At 45.1% G+C, this 18,774-nt stretch overlaps 2 protein-coding genes across 4 annotated transcripts in view; both read left to right on the top strand.

Moving 5' to 3' along the window:
* The window catches only part of TMC7 (transmembrane channel like 7), a 53,595-nt gene extending 44,448 nt beyond the window's left edge, over positions 1-9,147 (top strand). The window contains exons 14-17 of the mRNA XM_081089920.1: positions 1,107-1,262; positions 4,262-4,340; positions 5,188-5,320; positions 9,000-9,147. Of these exons, the coding sequence (XP_080946046.1) occupies positions 1,107-1,262; positions 4,262-4,340; positions 5,188-5,253 (301 nt within the window). The 3' untranslated portion in view covers positions 5,254-5,320; positions 9,000-9,147. The remainder of the gene's footprint in view (positions 1-1,106; positions 1,263-4,261; positions 4,341-5,187; positions 5,321-8,999) is intronic.
* A 3,616-nt stretch (positions 9,148-12,763) lies between these two features.
* Positions 12,764-18,774, top strand: part of COQ7 (coenzyme Q7, hydroxylase) — an 80,069-nt gene continuing 74,058 nt past the window's right edge. For 2 of the 3 annotated variants that reach the window (XM_081089842.1, XM_081089841.1), the window contains exons 1-2: positions 12,764-12,912; positions 17,895-18,073. In XM_081089842.1, the coding sequence (XP_080945968.1) occupies positions 12,840-12,912; positions 17,895-18,073 (252 nt within the window). In that variant the 5' untranslated portion in view covers positions 12,764-12,839. Of the gene's footprint in view, positions 12,913-17,841; positions 18,074-18,774 lie in introns of all 3 variants that reach the window. The other variant, XM_081089843.1, reaches the window with a different exon arrangement.

The raw sequence follows: 18,774 nt of genomic DNA on the forward strand, positions 1-18,774 counted from the left end.
TCTCTCTCTCTCTCTAATCAATCAATAAATTAAAAAAATAATAAATTGTTAATCCATTTCCTTAGACAACACTTAGATGGTTTTCAGGAATTTATTTTTACCCGTAAAAAATAGGGCTGCAATGGAAAACTTTCTACACAGAACTTTGTGATGTGAATGTAGGCAGTTCTTTGCAGAGCTTAATTTTTTTCCAACATAGTTTTACTTCTTCCCTACTTTGTACTTTGAACAATTTCAAACCTATGGAAAAGTTGAAGAATAGCCACAATGAAAACTCATATACCCTTCAACTGGATGCCCCAATTATTGACATTTTGCTACAGTTATTTCCTCTCTCTCTATGCATACCTTTTTGTGTGTGTGATGAACCACTTGAAATTAAGTTGTAGGCACCATGAGTTTATCCCTAAGTACTTGAGGATGCAGCTCCTAAAAATAAGGTCATTCTCCTTCCTGTGCATCCACAAAAACATGTCACACATAAGAAAATTAATACCAACATCACAGTCCTGCCATTTTCAGATTTCTCCAATTGTCCCCAAATAGCCTTTCGTAGCTTTGTTTTAGAACTAGAGGCCTGGTGCACAAATTTGTGCACTGGAGGGTTCTAGCCGGCCCACCCAGTGGGAGCCATCGGGGGTGGGCTGGCTGGGGCGAGGGACCGTGGGTGTTCCAGTCGTTCCGCTGTTTGGTCAATTTGCATATTACCCTTTTATTATATAGGATGAGGATCTTTCAAGCTTTACCCATTGCTCTCGGGTATGTGTTTTTAGTCTTTTTTTAACCTTTGCTTTTTTGAAGAGTCCAGGCCAGTTTCCTCACCTCTAAGAGCCTGGAGAATGGAATCCCCACATTGTGCATTTGTCAGATTATTTCCTCATGGTGTCATGTAACTTGTTCTGTTCTGAATTTCCTGTAAATTGGAAGTCAGGTCTAGTGATTTGATGAAATTTCAGGGTAAGCATTTTTGACCAGAATATTCCAGAAGGCCATGAGGTCAGGCAGTTGCTCGAAGGTTGCTGTTAACAAAACCTGGTAGGTGTGTAAAGGGGGAACGCTCAGCCTGGAAGCGCGCCTCACCTGAGCTCCGTGGTCTGTGTCTGCAGCATCCCTTCCTCGAAAGCCTGTGGGCCCTTCACCAACTCCAACACCACCTGGGAGGTGGTCCCCAAGACGGTGAGCACCTTCCCCAGCTCGCTGCAGTCCCTGGTCCACGGCATCACGTCGGAAGCCTTCGCAGTGCCTTTCTTCATGATCATCTGGTGAGTGAGAACCACCTGGACCCCGTGAGTAACTCCCAGGGAAGCACGTGGGCTTCTCTCCGCTGGGAAATGGGGACTCACCTGCTACACTTCAGATGCTACTGAGCCTCACTTTCCCATCTCTATAATGGGCCTAATAATAGCAATTCCTTCCGAGGATCATTGAGCAAGTTCAGTAAGATCCTACATGTAAGGCACTTAATCCAATGCCTGACTTACAAAAACCTAATAAAGTAATAATAATTACTGATTATTCTCAAAATCACTGCTTTTTGAAAAAGAAACTGATTATTGAGCAGAGAAAAGAGCATAAACTTGAACGTTGGCTCTACCGGTGATAAGCTGTGTGGCCTTGGGTCATCCCATATATATCCTTTCGGAGCCTCCGTTTCCTCACCTGGAACATGGGGATAAGAATGGCACATACCTGATAAGGCTGTGAGAAGGAGGAGAGGTGATAACACATGTAAAGTGCTTAGCAGAGTGCTCGCTGCTGCGGCACATACACTAAAACTGGAACGAGACAGAGAAGATTAGCATGGCCCCTGTGCAAGGATGACATGGAAATTTGTGAAGCGTTCCATATTAAAAAAAAAAAAAAATGCTTAGCAGAGGACCTGGCTGTTAAAGGCCCAGTAAATGAGAGGTGCTATATGCAAGGGTGACGAGGGTCTTCGCTACACAGTGATGACTGATATTGAGTGGTAAAGTAATTCTAATCACAAACGTGTATCGAGGGCTTACTACGAGCGGGGCATTGTTCTCCTTACAGTGGGAGTCTGTACATTGTTCACGGAGTCTGTGTGTTTTATTCCTGTGGTGTCAATGTGCCCACTCACTAAAAGATTGCTGAGATCTCAAAATCAGTACTCGCAGCCGTTTCCATGGTCATTTGGGTCTCTTGCCGTGCAGTCTTAGTTTGTTCAAGCTGCTATAATAAAGCGGCACAGACTAGGTGGCTTATAAACAACAGGAATCTCTCGCAATTCTGGAGCCTGCGAGCCCCAAAATGAGGGTGCCGGATGGCTGCATGAGGACCCACTTCCAGCTTTCAGCCTTCTCACTGCGTCCTCACAGGACAGAAGGGGCCACGGGGCCTCTAGTCCCTTTTATCGGGGCACTAATCCAAATATTGAGGGCTCCACCCTCATGACATAATCACCTCCCAAAGGCCCCACCTTCTAACACTGTCACATTGGGGATTAGGATTCCAACATGTAAACTTAGTGGGGACACAAATATTCAGACCATCGCATGCACCTTCCCAGCTGAGGTGAAACAAGGCCTTAAGTACACTGCCATCTGACTTCAGTTCTCACACCACAAGCACGTGCCCTGTTTGCAATCTAGTTAGGGCTGTGTTTCTTGCATCTTATGCTTTTGGTTGGCGGTTCCACTGTTTGAAGGCCCCAAGTGTAATGCTGAAGTGCCGTCTAGCGTTCCTAAGTGCAAGAAGGCTGTGATGTGCTTTACAGAGATAATCCGTATATTAGATTAGCTTCGGTCAGTCATGAGTTACAGTGCTGTTGGCTGTAAGTTCAATGCTAATGAATATTAAATCTCTTTAAACAGAAACAAGGTTATGTATGGATAACCTTTCGCAGTAAACAAGAAACATAAGACAAGGTATTGATCAGTTGAGGAAAATGTTGTGACCATCGGAACCTAAGCCTGCAGTTCCTCTAAGGCAGCGGTTCTCAACTTGTGGGTCGCAACCCCTTTAGGGGTCAAACGACCCTTTCACAGGGGTCGCCTAAGACCATCGGGAAACATATATATAATTACGCATTGTTTTTGTGATTAATCACTATGCTTTAATTATGTTCAATTTGTATCAATGAAATTGGGGGTCACCACAACATGAGGAACTGTATTAAAGGGTCACGGCATTAGGAAGGTTGAGAACCACTGCTCTAAGGGCATTGGTCCAAAATTCACTAATTCAGCGTTCCTGGAGACTCTAGAGCAGCGGTTCTCAACCTGTAGGGTCGTGACCCCTTTGGCGGTCGAACGACCCTTTCACAGGGGTCGCCTAAGACCATCCTGCATATCAGATATTTACATGACGATTCATAACAGTAGCAACATTACAGTTATGAAGTAGCAATGAAAATAATTTTATGGTTGGGTCACAACATGAGGAACTGTATTTAAAGGGTCAGAAGGTTGAGAACCATTGCTCTAGAGACTGCTACAAATAACTGGAATTGATTGCAGCTCATGAAAGCATCACAATTACCCTGTGACATTGTTGCAGTAAAACCCCACCACAGTGCAAGAAGTGGGCCCAAAAATTCATCTGTGAAAGGCAGGATCCCTTGGATGAGATGAATAAAATGACCTGGGGAGCTGGGCAGCCAGCCAGCCTGCATCCGAGGTCCCCGCGATGGAGCTACTCCATCCTAATTCGTTCACCCCAGCTGTGGTTTGGCTGGCACCATCTGGTGCTGGTTACCTGATCTGGCTTCAGCATCTTTGGGGACCTTTTCTGTCCTTGGCTGTGGGGACTTCCAGGAGCGTATCGATCATAACAGTGATTCCAGTGGCCCTCATTTCCTCAGCACTATCTGGGGAGAATGGACAGGAAACCACCTTCCCTTCATGTAATGAGCTTGTCCGCTGTTTTTCTCCACTCCACTTGCCCCACGCCCCAAAGATAATAATTTCATTGACCACCCCTACCCCCATTTGAGATTTAGGGCTGCACAGAAAACAGAAGCCGGTTGCCAATTGCTTTTATTCAAAATTGGATTATCTCAGGCCTGATATCACTGGGTGTTACTGTATCATCCCCCTTTTACAGATGAGAAGACTGAGTCCAGAGAGACTCCACAGTGATCATTCACCCCTCTGACTGTTTCGATGCCCTGTTTGGAAGAGGTGTGGGTTGTCTTTGTCTAAGGAGTAAAACTGTTGCAGGCGAAACCTGTCAAGTTGTTTTTCTAAGTGGCCTTCCAATGGTACAGACACCCTAGTGACCACTTCACCTTGTGTTGCAGCCTCGTTATGTTTTATTTCATTGCCCTGGCCGGAGCACACAAGCGGGTGGTCGTCCAGCTCCGAGAGCAACTGTCCCTGGTAAGGAAGCATGCAGGCCCTGGGCGTCATGACGGGGGACATTTCCCCAGGGCATCTAGTGGAAAATAGCCTCTTTCTGAGGAATGCTACCGTCCCTCCCTCACCACCACTCCCCCAAAACTCTGCCTTCAAGCCAGGCCTCCACCAACTTCATTCATCCACTGACTCATTCATTCCTTCAGCATATGTATTAAGCACTATCTGTGCCTCATACTGGGCTGGTTTACAGTGGTGAGGAAGGAATGCTAAGTAGTTAAAGACAAAAGAAATGTTGATAGCCGTAACTGCTGAGAAGATAATATGAACAAGGCAAAGTGACAAGTGGGCCATCTGCTGCTGCAGATGGTGGCCACTGAAGGCCTCTTGGAGGAGGTGAATGACCTTGTAGTTGAGACTTGAATGATGAGAAGGAGCTGATTGTGGGAGGTCTCGGGGATGAGAGGAACAGGCAGAGGCCATGTGCGGAACGAGCTGGGTTCTCCTGGGGGCAGGGAGGGAGGGTGGTGGGGCTGGAGAGGCGAGATGAGGCGGAATTGCAGCTGGGTCACAGCATAGCCTGACGGCTCTGGTCGGAAGTTTAGGTGGAATTCTGATTGTGACAGGGAGCCACCGGAGGGTGTGAAGTAGAAGTCTGATGGACATTTTTTAAAGGTTACTGTCCATTCTTTGGACAGGGGGCTGTGGTGGGGGCAAGAGTGAGAGAGACAGGCCAGTCAGGAGGCCATTACAGTCGTCCAGTGTTTAGCATCGTTGGCCTCGTGTCTGGTAGGTAATTGAGCAGGTTGAAATCAGGATATTTGTTTCCAAGTATACTGGATGTACTCCTGAACCTATTTCTTTTTCTTAGGAAAGTCGTGACAAGCGTTACCTAATCCAGAAACTAACAGAAGCCCAGAGGGATATGAGGAACTGACGAGACGGATGAGAAGATGCTGCTGCATGTTCCTAAGCTGGCTCGGCGACCTGCTGAGCCTGCAGAGGTGCGGCTGGATTTGCAGCGGATTTTTTAAGGAGTATTTTTCTGGAGTCCAGGCCTTTCCTGAAGGTGGCCTCATGTGTGCAGCTGTGGTGGCCATGTTTCCGTGACCCGGCTCCTACCGAGGGCTTTAGTGACGTAGAAAAGCAGGTTCCAAACCAACTCTTGCCTGTTGACCAGCCACTCAGTGACTGATGTATGCAGCCTTTAAGCTTTTACACCAAAAATGGGGGAGGAGAGACCTTACATATTTTTAAGGGCTTCTTGGTCTTGTCTTTTACAGTTAACTGTAGGGTCATCTGTTCATGAGGCTGGGGTCATTCTTTTAAACCAGGTTCTGGGGGTTTACACTGAGAAGTGTTCCTTAAGAAGTAGTGACCCTTCTGGACGGTTCTGTGGACTTAAAATGAAACCTGATTTTTTTTTTTTTTTTTTTTTTAATGAAGAGAAAGCCTTGAATCATGATTTGGGAACACGTGGTGGGAACATGGGGAGGACGGCTGTGTAATTTCAGCCACACGGGGTAGTGATGTGGGGAAAGCCGGTCCTGCTGTGTGAGGCACAGCCTCCAGATGTACCGAGGAAGCCTTCGGAGGGGATGGCTGCAGGCGGCAGTGATTCCCTCGCTGCGGCCTTATTACTCAGGGGACGGTGCCTCTACGGGGCTGGATATCCATAAGCCCTCGGTTCCCTTCCAGTCTTGAATTTGGGGACTTGGGAGAGGGCCCTGTGCCATCAAAATGAAGAGGGAGACAAAGGGTGCCTCTCCGTCTTCCAAATGCCACTTCCCTTCCTGCACTGAGGTCTCTATTTCTGAAGGACGCTGTCCATTTCAGAGCCAGGCTGGAAAGACTGTTGAGTATTTATTTGAGTTGTGGGTTTATGGGCAGAAGTGTTTTGGGGGATATGAGTTGCAGCTCTGCCTGTTAATCAGACCAGCCTAGTAGCCAGTGTAGCAAATCAGACAATATTGTGTTCTTGAATACATATATCCAAATCGTTCAGGGCTACTGTTGGTTTTCTTGTGCTTCAAATTTTAAACATAAGTGCCTTTATGTTACAAAACATGCAGAGTACCTCTGAAGGTAATTTCAATTACAGTAAAAACTGTATGCAATCAATACCTCAGCATAAGCTTTCCGAAATGGATAGGTCTGAACTTTTTAACATAAGCCTAAGTTATTGTTTAATGTGATAACGGTTTCATTTTTACATCTTCAGGTCATTTGTTTTGTAACGTACTGTTTGAGGCAGCCTGCCTTTTACTGACTAAACCTTCTCCTGGGGGGTAGCTGGAATTTCACCTTGGATGCAGGTTTCAGAAAGCTGCTGCTGTTAAGACTATTTCCCACCCCCCTCCACCCCTCATTAGAAAAAAACGACTGCTCTGAGAAGCAGAGCCAGCTGACTGTGGCTTGCACGTTGCGGTATACTTGTCTCTTTGCCCCAGGTCACTTACTTGCCTTCCACAAAGTGAGCAGTAACATGGGATATTTTTGTACCTGTGACACCAATGAGGCTTTCAAGCTTTTTCTCTCTTGTTAAGGTTTACGATTTCCTAAGTCTAAAAACCAATATCATGGAATTTTGAGTGAACAAAAGTTCATGCAACCCTCACTTTTAAAAAATTCCAATTTGGGGCATTGCTACCTAGAGTATTTATATATATATATAATGTTCTCACCTTTACCATACTTCTGAGGAGAGCCAAGTTTTCTGTGTGTGTGTGTGTGTGTGTGTGTGTGTGTGTGTGAGAGAGAGAGAGAGAGAAAAAGAGAGAGAGAAGAAAGAGATGGAAGCTGTTTTCTTTCCCTATTATAAAAATGATACTGAAATATGCTAACATATTTGTTTTAAATGCTAATTTACATACCTCTTGAATGTTTTGATATATGTATTTTGATAACTTTAATAACTTTAAGCGATGTCTGTATAATTGTTCAAGTGCAGCTCTCACTAACAAATGTGCATGAAAACTACTGATTAAACACTCTTGAAGGTTTTTCAATGTGATTGTATATATTTGAATTCACAGAGCTTTCTTGTCAATAATCAAGTGAGCAGGGACAATTATAAATTTGTAAAGTCATTCTTTGTCTTTTCCTAGAATCAGAGAGAGAAAAGAAGTGCTTAATTATAAGAGATCATCAGATGAGTGTTTTGATAACTCCTTGGCTCTGCTGAAGCTGAGGGTGGTGTGTGTGTATGGTTTAAACTTAAAAGATAAAAGTATTTCAAGTGCTCCGCCTGATACTAGACACTAATCGGGTCTGAGACTGCCTGTCACTACTTGAGCCAAATTCAGCAGAGACAGGGTTGAACCATATATGGACTTTCTGTTTGTTTGTTTGTTTTTTAAATATATTTTATTGATTTCTTTTTAGAGAGGAAGGAAGAGGGATAGAGAGTTAGACATCAATGAGAGAGAAATATCGATCAGCTGCCTCCTACACACCCCCAACTGGGGATGTGCCCGCAACCAAGGTACATGCCCTTGACCGGAATCGAACCCGGGACCCTTCGGTCCGCAGGCCGACGCTCTATCCGCTGAGCCAAACCGGCCAGGGCCATATATGGACGTTTATTCCAATAATGCCCGCAGTATGGGGAGAGCAGCAGGAGAGCATCCTGGAAATTCTGCTCTGCCCCCACCCCCACCCCTTTGCCAGCTGGCTTATTACAGTGAGGAAGAAAGGGCGACCTACAGCTAACAGTGTAACTGGGGAAAGGGGAGGGGAGGGTCTGCAGTTTAGCTTTCAGGACCTTGAAGTCCAACAACAAGCTGACTAATCTCCTATGATGTTACAAACAGCTCAGCCCATACCTGGGACTGGAGAATGGTCAGCATTCCTGAGGCAACCCCCCACCCCCAGGAAGGGGTCATGGTCTAGGCACAGCAACCAAGTCAAAGTGTGTCCTGTCCTTGATCTGCTTTTATTTGTTACTAGAGGCCCGGTACACAAAATTCGTGCACTGGAGGGGGGTGTCCCTCAGCCCGGCCTGCATCCTCTCACAGTCTGGGAGCCCTTGGGGGATGTCGGACTGCTGCGGAGGCAGGAGAGGCTCTTGCCACCACCACTGCGTTTGCCAGCTGTGAGCCTGGCTTCTGGATGAGTGGTGCTCCTCCTGTGGGAGCACACCGACCACCAGAGGGGCAGCTCCTGCGTTGAGCGTCTGCCCCCTGGTGGTCAGTACGCATCATAGCGACGGGTCGTTCTGCTGTTCGGTCGATTTGCATATTAGCCTTTTATTATATAGGATTTTATCTTATAAATATATTTTTATTGATTTCAGAGAGGAAGGAAGAGGGAGAGATAGAAACATCAGTGATAAGAGAGAATCATTGATTGGCTGCCTCCTGCACTCCCCACACTGAGGATTGAACCTACAACCTGTGCCCTGACCAGGAATTAAACTGTGAACTCCTGGTTCACAGTTCGATGTTCAACCACTGAGCCATGCCAGCCAGGCCTTGATCTGCTTTTAAAATGTATTTTCTTTTTGCAACATGTCCTTCAGTTTCCCAGGGTTTGTAAGAAAACCTCATTTTATCTATAGTTAGTGCTAGGTGTCATCAAATAATTGAATTGATACCCATCCCCTGGAAAACTGACCTTTAGACCATTTCACAACCGACATTCCACTTGCTAAGACTGTTATCTTTCCCCTCTGGACTCTTGTAGGATCTGGATCTGCCCAGAGTCCTGCCAGAAAAGCCTGCCTAGAGCCCTTTAAAACTTCTGATTCCCTGTCCCTGGGTGTGCTGGCACTATTTTGGCGTTCAATTCAACTGGTTTCTGGATGACCTAATAAATTTATTATTCTTTACCACTTTCAGCCTCGTGCTTTCCTCCTTCAGCACCCCTAATAGTAAGGTAAATAATCATTAAACAAACAAACAAAAAATCATTAAACAACTGTGGTACAATTCTTATTACATGCCCTTCCCCCGTCACCCTACCCCCTTCCCCCACAGAGGTAATCACTGTTAATGATGTTTATTTTATTCTCCCAGAAAATTATAATACATATTCAGGCAGATATATTTGTGTGAATGTATGAGAGATATATTTCTGAGCTTCTCCCTTTTTTCTCAATAACATCTTAAAGATCTTTCCATATGAGTAGTGGCACATTCTTTTTTAATGGCTACATGGCATTTCATTATATATGTGTTACCGAACTCAAGGAGTGCACCACTTGGGGTGTTCTAGTCAAGAACAAGATGTGACCCTGGCTGAGTAGCTCTGTTGGTTAGAGCATCCTCCTGATATGCCAAGGTTTCAGGTTTGATCCCTGGTCAGAGCGCATATAAGAATCAACCAATGAATGCATAAATAATTGAAAAAAATCAATATTTCTATCTCTCCCTTTCTATCTCAAAATATCAATTTTAAAAAAATTAAAGATTAACAACAACAACAACAACAATGAGAGGTGGTTGTTTTATTTACTTGCAGCAACTAAAGGGCACAGGAGATTCACATTCAAAGCTCTGTCTCCCCAAGGGGAGCCTTAGCCATTCCTTATACATACACTGTTTGGTTAATTACACATTGATTTCTTCTTTGCAGTTGGCTGCATTTACCCATTGAGTTCCTGTCAAGCTCATCCTGTTTACAGCTGCATCTGCAAAATACTGGACTGTATTTTTAAACATTTAACAAGAAGAGCATTTATTAAGAACCACCCTAACTTTAATCCTAATCTTGAGACCCTTGTACTATCTAACAAGTGATTGCTTCCATAAGGATTTGCTCTCTTCTGGACACTTAAATTGTTTTTAGCCCTCGACCCACACCCCTTAAAAACACTAGGAGCTGGAATTTTAAAAGCGCCCCCCCCTCCCCCGCCCAGCATTTCTTTATTTCTTTGTTCTGCCTCATTCTGCTACAGACTCTTTTGGAAGGATGCTTTGCACATTCTTACAATCACAAAATATTCTCATCCAGGAAAGAGAAGAATCCAATTAGGCAAGTTTTTAGTTTGAATTAACTTGTAAATTGACCAACTAAATCCCTGGAGCTACATATCTGATTGCAGCTAAATGCAAGTAAGTGTTGGAGAAGGAAGGAATTGATTTTTCTAGGTTAGCACTGCAAGATAAGATTGAACTTCTGCATGTACCTTCTTTATATAAGGTACGGCTTTATTAGTTCCATTTGGCGTATTTTCTTTCCAATGCATGGGATGTGCTTGGGACATGGCATGGCTTTGCTATTTGCTTAATTGTGTGATTTTGTATAGGTATCTTCTTCATCTTTCTGGGATAAAATTCCCTTATTGTTAGGCTTGGCCAGTGACACTGGCTGTGAAAGAATTCATAACTGAGAGAAGAGATAGATGTAGTGAGAGGGAGTTTATTTTACTTTTCATAAAGGGAAAGGGCTAGTGCATTCATTGCTAATCAATAAAAGGGCAAGAAACAAAACATGGTTTCCCCCTTTAAAGGGTAATGGCTGCAGTTGCTAGGTGATAAAAAAGGGAGGAGGATTTGGGGGGCTGAAATTGAGTAGACATTAAGGTGGGGGGGGGGGGGGAGTGTAGTTTGTTTGTTTTTCAGGAGAAGTCCAGGCAGATGTCCTAGGGAGGTGTTTTATCAGTATTTTTCCGAAGCCTATAAAACATGCTTAGAGTAAAAGTTATGAAGAGTTCCAAAGAGGCTTGTTTGAAGGGGAGGGGGAAAGGGAACTTTCTAACTAGAGCAGGGGTGGGGAACATCTGGCCCTTGGGGCCATATAAGGCCCGAGAAATCATTTGGTCTGGCCCTGCCAAGGCATTAGGGGTGAATTAATTAAATGTTTGACCAAACAATAGGCTAATTTTTTAGTTGATAATTTTGTATGGCCCTCTAATGATGCTATTAATATCTAAATGGCCCTTGGCAGAAAAAAGGTTCCCCACCCTGGAACTAGAGATTCCTTGGTGAGAATTATCTCTGAGTTGTAAAAACAGTAGGGAATATGGGGATGTAGAATGTTGCCATGAGAGTAGCTTATCTTGTCCAGCCATTTGGACAGAGGGGCTCTTTGAATCAGAGCAGCTAACAACCTTGGGGTTTACTTACCAGGTACTTTTCATAAATTGTGGAAGGCTACAGCAAGAAAAAAGAGGCCTTTTTCTTGTCCTAACACTTATTTTAAATAGAAAAATAAAATACAATCACTTTTATTTTTGAGGATTGAATTAGGGATAAGTATGCCTTTTCTTTTTGAAATTTTGTTCCTCATTATAAAAATATTTATTATAGAAAATGCAGAGAACATTGAAAGCTGCAGGTGGGGGGGGGGGAGGAAAAATCATGTATAAGCAATATTTATGGATAGCCACTGTTAAACTTGACAAAATTCCTTTTAAGATAGAAAGTACAAAGGGAGGGAAGGAGGATGAGAAGAAAAAAAAATGTTATTTCTTTTTCACTTAATGTAAGTTTTCTTCTTTTATCAAAAGTTCTTTATAAACATTTCAGTGGGCTACATAATAGCAACATCATACGGATAATTTTTAAAAACATTCTCTTGCTACTTAACATTTTGTTTCCAAATTTTCCTGATAATAACTGAGTCATCCATATAAATCTTTGTCAACATTTTTCCTTCTTAGAGATAGAGACCTACAAGTGGGATTACAACAAAACTCAGAACCTTTTAATGCTTTTGAGAGCCAGATTTACACTCTTAGGAGCTCTAGATGAGAATGTTATATCACTGTCACTTTCAAGAAGTATTTGGGTTTAAAAAACTATATTAGTTCATCACAATTTTTAATGACTGCAGTGTATTAAAGTGATTTGAAAACAACTAGCAACTTCAATTATTTTACAAGAGCAGTGTTCCTTACATGTTTTATAGTTACTTGGATAAAAGATTTTATATATATATATATATATAATATAAAGGTGTAAAGTAGAAATTGATAGCCCCTTTCTCACAATACTAACCCTGTGAAGTTATCAATATAAATGTTTTGTTATATATCCTCCCAGATATACATCTTTGATTTTTTACCCTCACATACATACTTTACATACTCAAACCCTCACATACATTATTTTCAGCCCTAACCGGTTTGGCTCAGTGGATAGAGCATTGGCCTGCGGACTGAAAGGTCCCAGGTTCGATTCCGGTCAAGGGCGGAAGTTAAATAAATATCTAATCACGGGGTTGTACACCTGAAATTAATATAATATTGTACTCAACTGTAATTTAAAAATTAAAAAGAAATATGTGATTTTAAAAATCTTTACCCTGTCAGATCTTCGGACGAGCAATTTAGCATTCTCACCTCCATGGCAACCCAAGGTTCCTTCGCCACCCCCTAAGTGATTGATAGCAACTGCATCCAATAGAATGTTTTCATTTGCGATTTCCAACCAATCGAATGGAAGCAGGGGCCTTGGGGCGTTACCACCGATGCAGCTAGGGGCAGCGTCTTCCCTACGTCTGTCGTGCGTCATCAATCCGCGCTAAGGGCACGTTGGGCCCGCTTCGCTCAAGGGAGTCGTTGCTTTGTTGTTGCCGACAATGAGCTGTGCCCGGTGGGTGGCGTCTGGCTGCCGGTGGCGGCTGTGCTCCGGTGCCTCGCGACCCCTCTCAGGTAAAGTGGGAGCGCGGCCGCGGCGCGGCGCTGGGCGGGAAGCCCGGGGATTTTCGCCTGGGGTTTGGACCGGCGAGGTCACGGGGGAGACGTTTACAATGACGTCACAGGCCTGCGACGGAGAGCGGCTGCGAGACTTGAAACACGGGGCTTCGAGACTTGAAGGCTAGGGCGCCCTGACGGCTAGGGCGCCGCGGGATGCGAGCATGGCTTTCCGCAGGGACTCTCCGGGGCGGCCTCTAAGGGTTGGCGCGTTGGGGAAGGGCACACCTGTGCCGTCACGTCACTGCGGGTGTCGGAGCCCCCGGCGGAGGACACGTGTGAGCTTTGAAGGTTCAGTGCCCCCGGGGTGTCCTCGGGGCTGGTCAGGCGGAGTGCAGTCACGTGACCGGCGCCCGCTTCCCCCCTCTCCACCCCGAGCTTGTTAGACGCGCTGGGCTCGGGTCCGTCCCGGACCTGCTGGGCCGCTCTGCCTGCCGGTGGTACTTTAACGCGCTCTGGGGAGGAGCCGTGTACTTCAGTAGGAAGTTTGAGAAGCACCCGGGTAGTCGAAGGAGCATCGAGTCGGGAGCAGGGAGGCTTGGGTTTGGGTCCTGGCTTCTCCTTTTCTCGGTTCACCTGAGCTGCCTCGGAAAATGGGGAGGTCACTTCCTGCAAGTGAAGTCGTTCGTGTGCCATCTTCGGGATTTTGCCTCATAGCAAAATCATGTACTTTTGATTATTCAATGTATTTTATAACCGTATTCCGTTTTTAAATTAAATCGTTTCAGGGAAACTAAGTCCTTATGGTAAACAGAAGACCCGAATTGCCTGCCCCAAATCAAGTAATCAATACACTGAAACCAAAAAGTTATTAAACTGTGTTAGATACTGTGGCCTACCAAGGCCTGAGCCCAAGACCATCTCTTTTCCTGGTTAAAAAAAAAAAAAAAAAAAAGGAGATTAGCCCTGGCCGGTTTGGCTCAGTGGGTAGAGCGTCGGCCTGCAGACCGAAGGGTCCCGGGTTCGATTCTGGTCAAGGGCAGGTACCTCTGCAACCAATCGATGTGTTTCTCTCACTTCGATATTTCTCTGTCTTTCCCTCTTCTACTCCCTGTAAAAATCAATGAAAAAATATCCCCGGGTGAGGATTTAAAAATTTTTTTAAAAAGGGAGATTACCAAGTGTTAGGATTTGTCAGCTATAAACAGACCAGTGTCCTTGATTAAATCAAAAGGATTGGAAGAGAATTTAAAAGAGAATAACTCTTACCACATGGGCATTATTTAATGTACGATCATAAGCCATGTAAAATCTTCCCATATACCACTTAAAGTCTTCTGGGTAACATTATTGGTATATGTTTCACACTTTGGAAAACACAAATATAAAAACGATGCATTTGAGAGCTTCTACCACTGGCTCTCAAGTTTAATTTATTTTTTTTAAAGTGTGTGACAATACAGGCAAAACTCATAGGATTGTTGAACATGGATTGTAATGCTTCTTTGTTGAGCCAATGGGCATAACAGAATAAGAATCTTCTTTCATTTATAAAGTTACCTTCCTTCCTGTATCTCATTTTATCTTCGTGGTAACTCAGTAAGAAAGGTTTTGTTGTATGTTTCCCTTAAAAGGGTAATAACCTGATTATTACCAATTTGTATGTAAGAAATGGCAATTCTGATTTGTCCAAAGTTAGTGTTTTGAGACAAAACACATTTCCTGGCCCTCGCTCTGTGCCTTTTCTAAGGTCCCTTCATGCTTAGTAAAGACACCTTGCAGAGATTGTGAAAAGATAGAAATGGGTAATGTTATGATACTCAATTTTCCATGTTACCTCTCACCCCAGATCATTTACTAGGTGTCTGAATCTGGAAAGGTGGTACAGGCCTAGGGAACAATCTAGTATGTTTTTAATCTAAATATAATCCTACCCACAAAAAGTCACCTGTTCGTTGGAATTCATTCTATGTACTTTTAAAAAAGTGTATTTTTTTGTGTGTGTTTTTATTTAAATGAGTACTGGGATGTCTGTAAAGTTCTTTCCCATTGACATGTTTTGGGGTGGGAGTAACAAAAGAAAGAACAAGCAAACAAGATTAATTTGAGAAGTAGAGCCAGCTCATCATTTTCAGTGTCAATTCCTGGGTCAGATTTTTGCCCCATCCTATATAATCCTATCTAATAAAAGAGAAACATGGTAATTGGCATACGACCGCTACCCTTCCCATTGGCTAATCAGGGTGATAATGCAAATTAAGTGCCAGCCAAGATGGTGGCAGGCAGCCAGGCAGCTTAAACTGAACATGAGGCTTGCTTGCTTCAGTGACGGAGGACTGCAACGTTCCCCGCCTGCCTTGCCGGCCTCTGAGCTGCAACTCTAAGCAACTATGTAACAAATATAGAAGATAAACAAAACCCCAGAAACCTGCTTTAGTCCGCAGGGCTTCAGCCAGCCAGATCGCAACTATATAAGCAAAGGCCAGAAACCTATGTTCAGCAGCGGAGGCCTAAGAGCTGGAGCCAAGCCTCAAAGCTAAAGCTGGCCCAGAATAAAAAAAAGAAAAAAAAAGGAGTGGTTGGGAGCTTCAGTCACCCCCAGCCTGAAAACAGCCCTCAGCCCCTCACCCAGACTGGCCAGGCACCCCAGTGGGGACCCCCACCCTGAAGGGTGTGTGACCAGCTGCAAACAGCCATCATCCCCTCACCCAGGCTGGCCAGGCACCACAGTGGGGACCCCCACCCTGATCCAGGACACCCTTCAGGGCAAACCAGCCGGCACTCACCCGTGCACCAGGCCTCTACCCTATATAGTAAAAGGGTAATATGCCTCCCAGCACCGGGATCAGCGGAGCTGCGAGGCCTCCGGGCACCGGGATCAGTGTGACAGGGGGCAGCGCCCAAACCCCCTGATCGCCCTGCAGCTCTGTGTGTGACAGGGGGCAGGGCCACAACCTCCCTATCCACCCTGCTCTGTTCGTGACAGGGGAAGGCGCCCCAACCCCCTGATCGGCCCTGCTCTGTGTGTGACAGGGTACAGAGCCCCAACCCCCCTGATGGGCCCTGCTCTGTGAGTGACAGGGGGCAGTGCCCCAACCCCCTGATTGGCCCTGCTCTGTGCGTGATGGGGTGGCGCCGCAACCTCCCCATCAACCCTGCCTTGAGTGTGACAGGGCTTGGTGCCCCAACCCCCCAATCGGCCCTACCCTGAGTGTGACTGAGGGTGGCATCACAACCTCCCGATCGCCCTGCTCTGTGCATGACAGGGGGCGGCGCCCCAACTCCCCAATCGGCCCTGCTCTGAGCCTGACCAGGGGCTGCACCTAGGGATTGGGCCTGCCCTCTGCCACCCGGGAGCGGGCCTAAGCCAGCAGGTCGTTATCTCCCGAGGGGTCCCAGACTGCCAGAGGGCACAGGCCGGGCTGAGGGACCCCCCTCCCCCCCGAGTGCACAAATTTTTGTGCACCGGGCCTCTAGTCCTATATAATAAAGAGCTAATATGCTAGTTAGACCGAGCGGCAGAATGACCTTCTAGAAGGACCAGTGGGCGGGGCCATGGGGACGTGAGGCAGCCGGGGCTGTGAGGGCCAAGTCCCTTGCATGGATTTCGTGCATCAGGCCGCTAGACTTTATAAGAAGGTCAGATTGATGAAAGCACCAGTCTTTGGACTAGGAGGCAGAAACTTGCAAGAGGCTACCTTGACTTTATCAAATGTCCACATAAAAATATGGCCACAGTTAACATTGACCCATTGTCAGAAGGCACAGAACTGAGTAGTGCATTATACTTGGCAGAATTTGGAGTGCAGGAACTGGAGTCTAGTTTCTCGAGTCAAATATGCTCAGTGAGGTGGAGCAGGTTGTGCAGTGGAGTAGACCAAAGCTGGGTCACCATGCTTCACACCTCCATGCCCACCCACACTGTTGTGTTCAGTGAGGCACCTTAAACCCCACCTGGCCAAAAAGTTCAAATGCAGAATAATTGGCCCTAAATCCCACCAGGCCTACCCCATCACCTTATGTCCAAAGCACTCCAGCTTTTTAATGAAAAAACTATAGATGTACCCCAAATGGAAATTTCCACACATTTTCTGGGTGTTGAAGTTAGACTAAATGAAAAATATCTATTAAAGACAGGAAGACATGGTTGTCATACATAAGGCTTGGAACACATCTCAAGGTGATACCAATACAGGTTAAAGTTCACTCTAAATATTTTCTCTGGGTCTCCATTTCCATATCTGCAAAATGGACTGAAAACAGCTTACATACCTAAACACATTACAAAACTCTTCTCAGGGAAAAAAACTTTTGGGATGCTGCCATATGAGGTTTAGAATACAAATCCAGGTGTCACTATTAGCAAATTTTTAAAGACAATATATAATCTGTCCTAAAGAATTTACATTTTGAAGGCAAGAATAATTCAGTTGTACCATAATGAGATGAAACCTAAGTTCTAAGGCTTATTTCTCAAAATCAGATGCTCATGGATATGGGTATTTTAAGAGAATTTAAATCTATGGTTCTCAACCTTGGCTGCAGAGAAGATTTGTGTACAGAGCTTTTTCAAAATGTCAGTGTCCCCTTCCAGAAGTCAGTTGGGGAGGAGCATTCATGGTTTTGTAAGCTCCCTACAAGGTTCTGGGTAGTCAGGGTTGGGCACGAAGTGGGCCCGGAGCGGTGAGTGAACTAGAGAACCATGCCTATCTAGAGCCAGCTGCCCCATCAGCTGCCTTAAGAGAAGGCAGACTCAGCATTTCCCTATCTTCATACACTTAAACCAGAAATCCAGATATTTAGCTGAAGTCTTTTAAGTGTAGGTAACATTCGCTTCTTTTAAAAACCAATACTGCAGGATAGACAGTACACTTAGGGGCATGTCAGCCTAGGGGAACTCACTTGTTACCTTTGTTCTAAGATGCCCCTTTCTTCTGTCTGTAAAAGGAAACATCTCAATTTTACTTGAGAGTAATGAAGAATAAACACTTGCATTGCAGCTTATGGAAGAAGAATCAGTGTCAGATTTTGCAGCTCAAGAATGACTTTAGACAATATCAATCGGGCAGCTGTGGATCGAATTATCCGTGTGGATCATGCAGGTGAATATGGAGCAAACCGCATCTATGCAGGGCAGATGGCTGTCCTGGGTCGCACAAGTGTCGGGCCGGTCATTCAGGTGGGCGCTGCTTTATATCTCTCAGCCTGGTCTACTGAACAGGGCTTACAGGGGTGGGGACCCAAAGGCCTTCAAAATAATGAATCATATTAGGTCATGTATTCTTAGGGGACGTACTCTTTGTCCCCAAATGAGTAAAAATTGGATATTGGGGAGAGAAGAGTGAAAAGGATATTATTCTTTCTATGTATAGAGCACAGATGGACATCCTATATAATAAAAGCCTAATATGCTAAGTGTCTGACCGTTCAACTGTTTGACCAGTCGCTGTGACGCACACTGATCACCAGGGGGCAGACGCTCCGACTGGTAGGTTAGCTTGCTGCTGGGATCCGGCTGATTGGGACGGGCCGGACATGCCCTGGATGAATCCGTGCACTGGGCCTCTAGTTTAGTACATAAACAGATAATATGGTATATCTGAAGTAGTAAATTTTTATAGTGGGGGTGGGTGATAATGAAAAAGGGGTCGAGTCCTAGCTGGCTTGGCTCAGTGGATAGAGCATCAGCCTGCAGACTGAAGGGGTCTTGGGTTTGATTCCGGTCAAGGGCACATGCCCGGTTTGCAGGCATTTTTTAAAAAAAGAAAAGAAAAAAGGGTTGAGAAACACCTTTAGGTAAAAGTTCCAGTTGCTGAGAGGTTGCACTCCGGCCCCCATTGGAGCCCAGCAGAGATGAAAAGGAGAGACCTTGGCTTTGTA

The sequence above is a fragment of the Myotis nattereri genome (assembly GCF_964212035.1).
Source record: "Myotis nattereri genome assembly, chromosome: 4".
Taxonomy (NCBI): domain Eukaryota; kingdom Metazoa; phylum Chordata; class Mammalia; order Chiroptera; family Vespertilionidae; genus Myotis; species Myotis nattereri.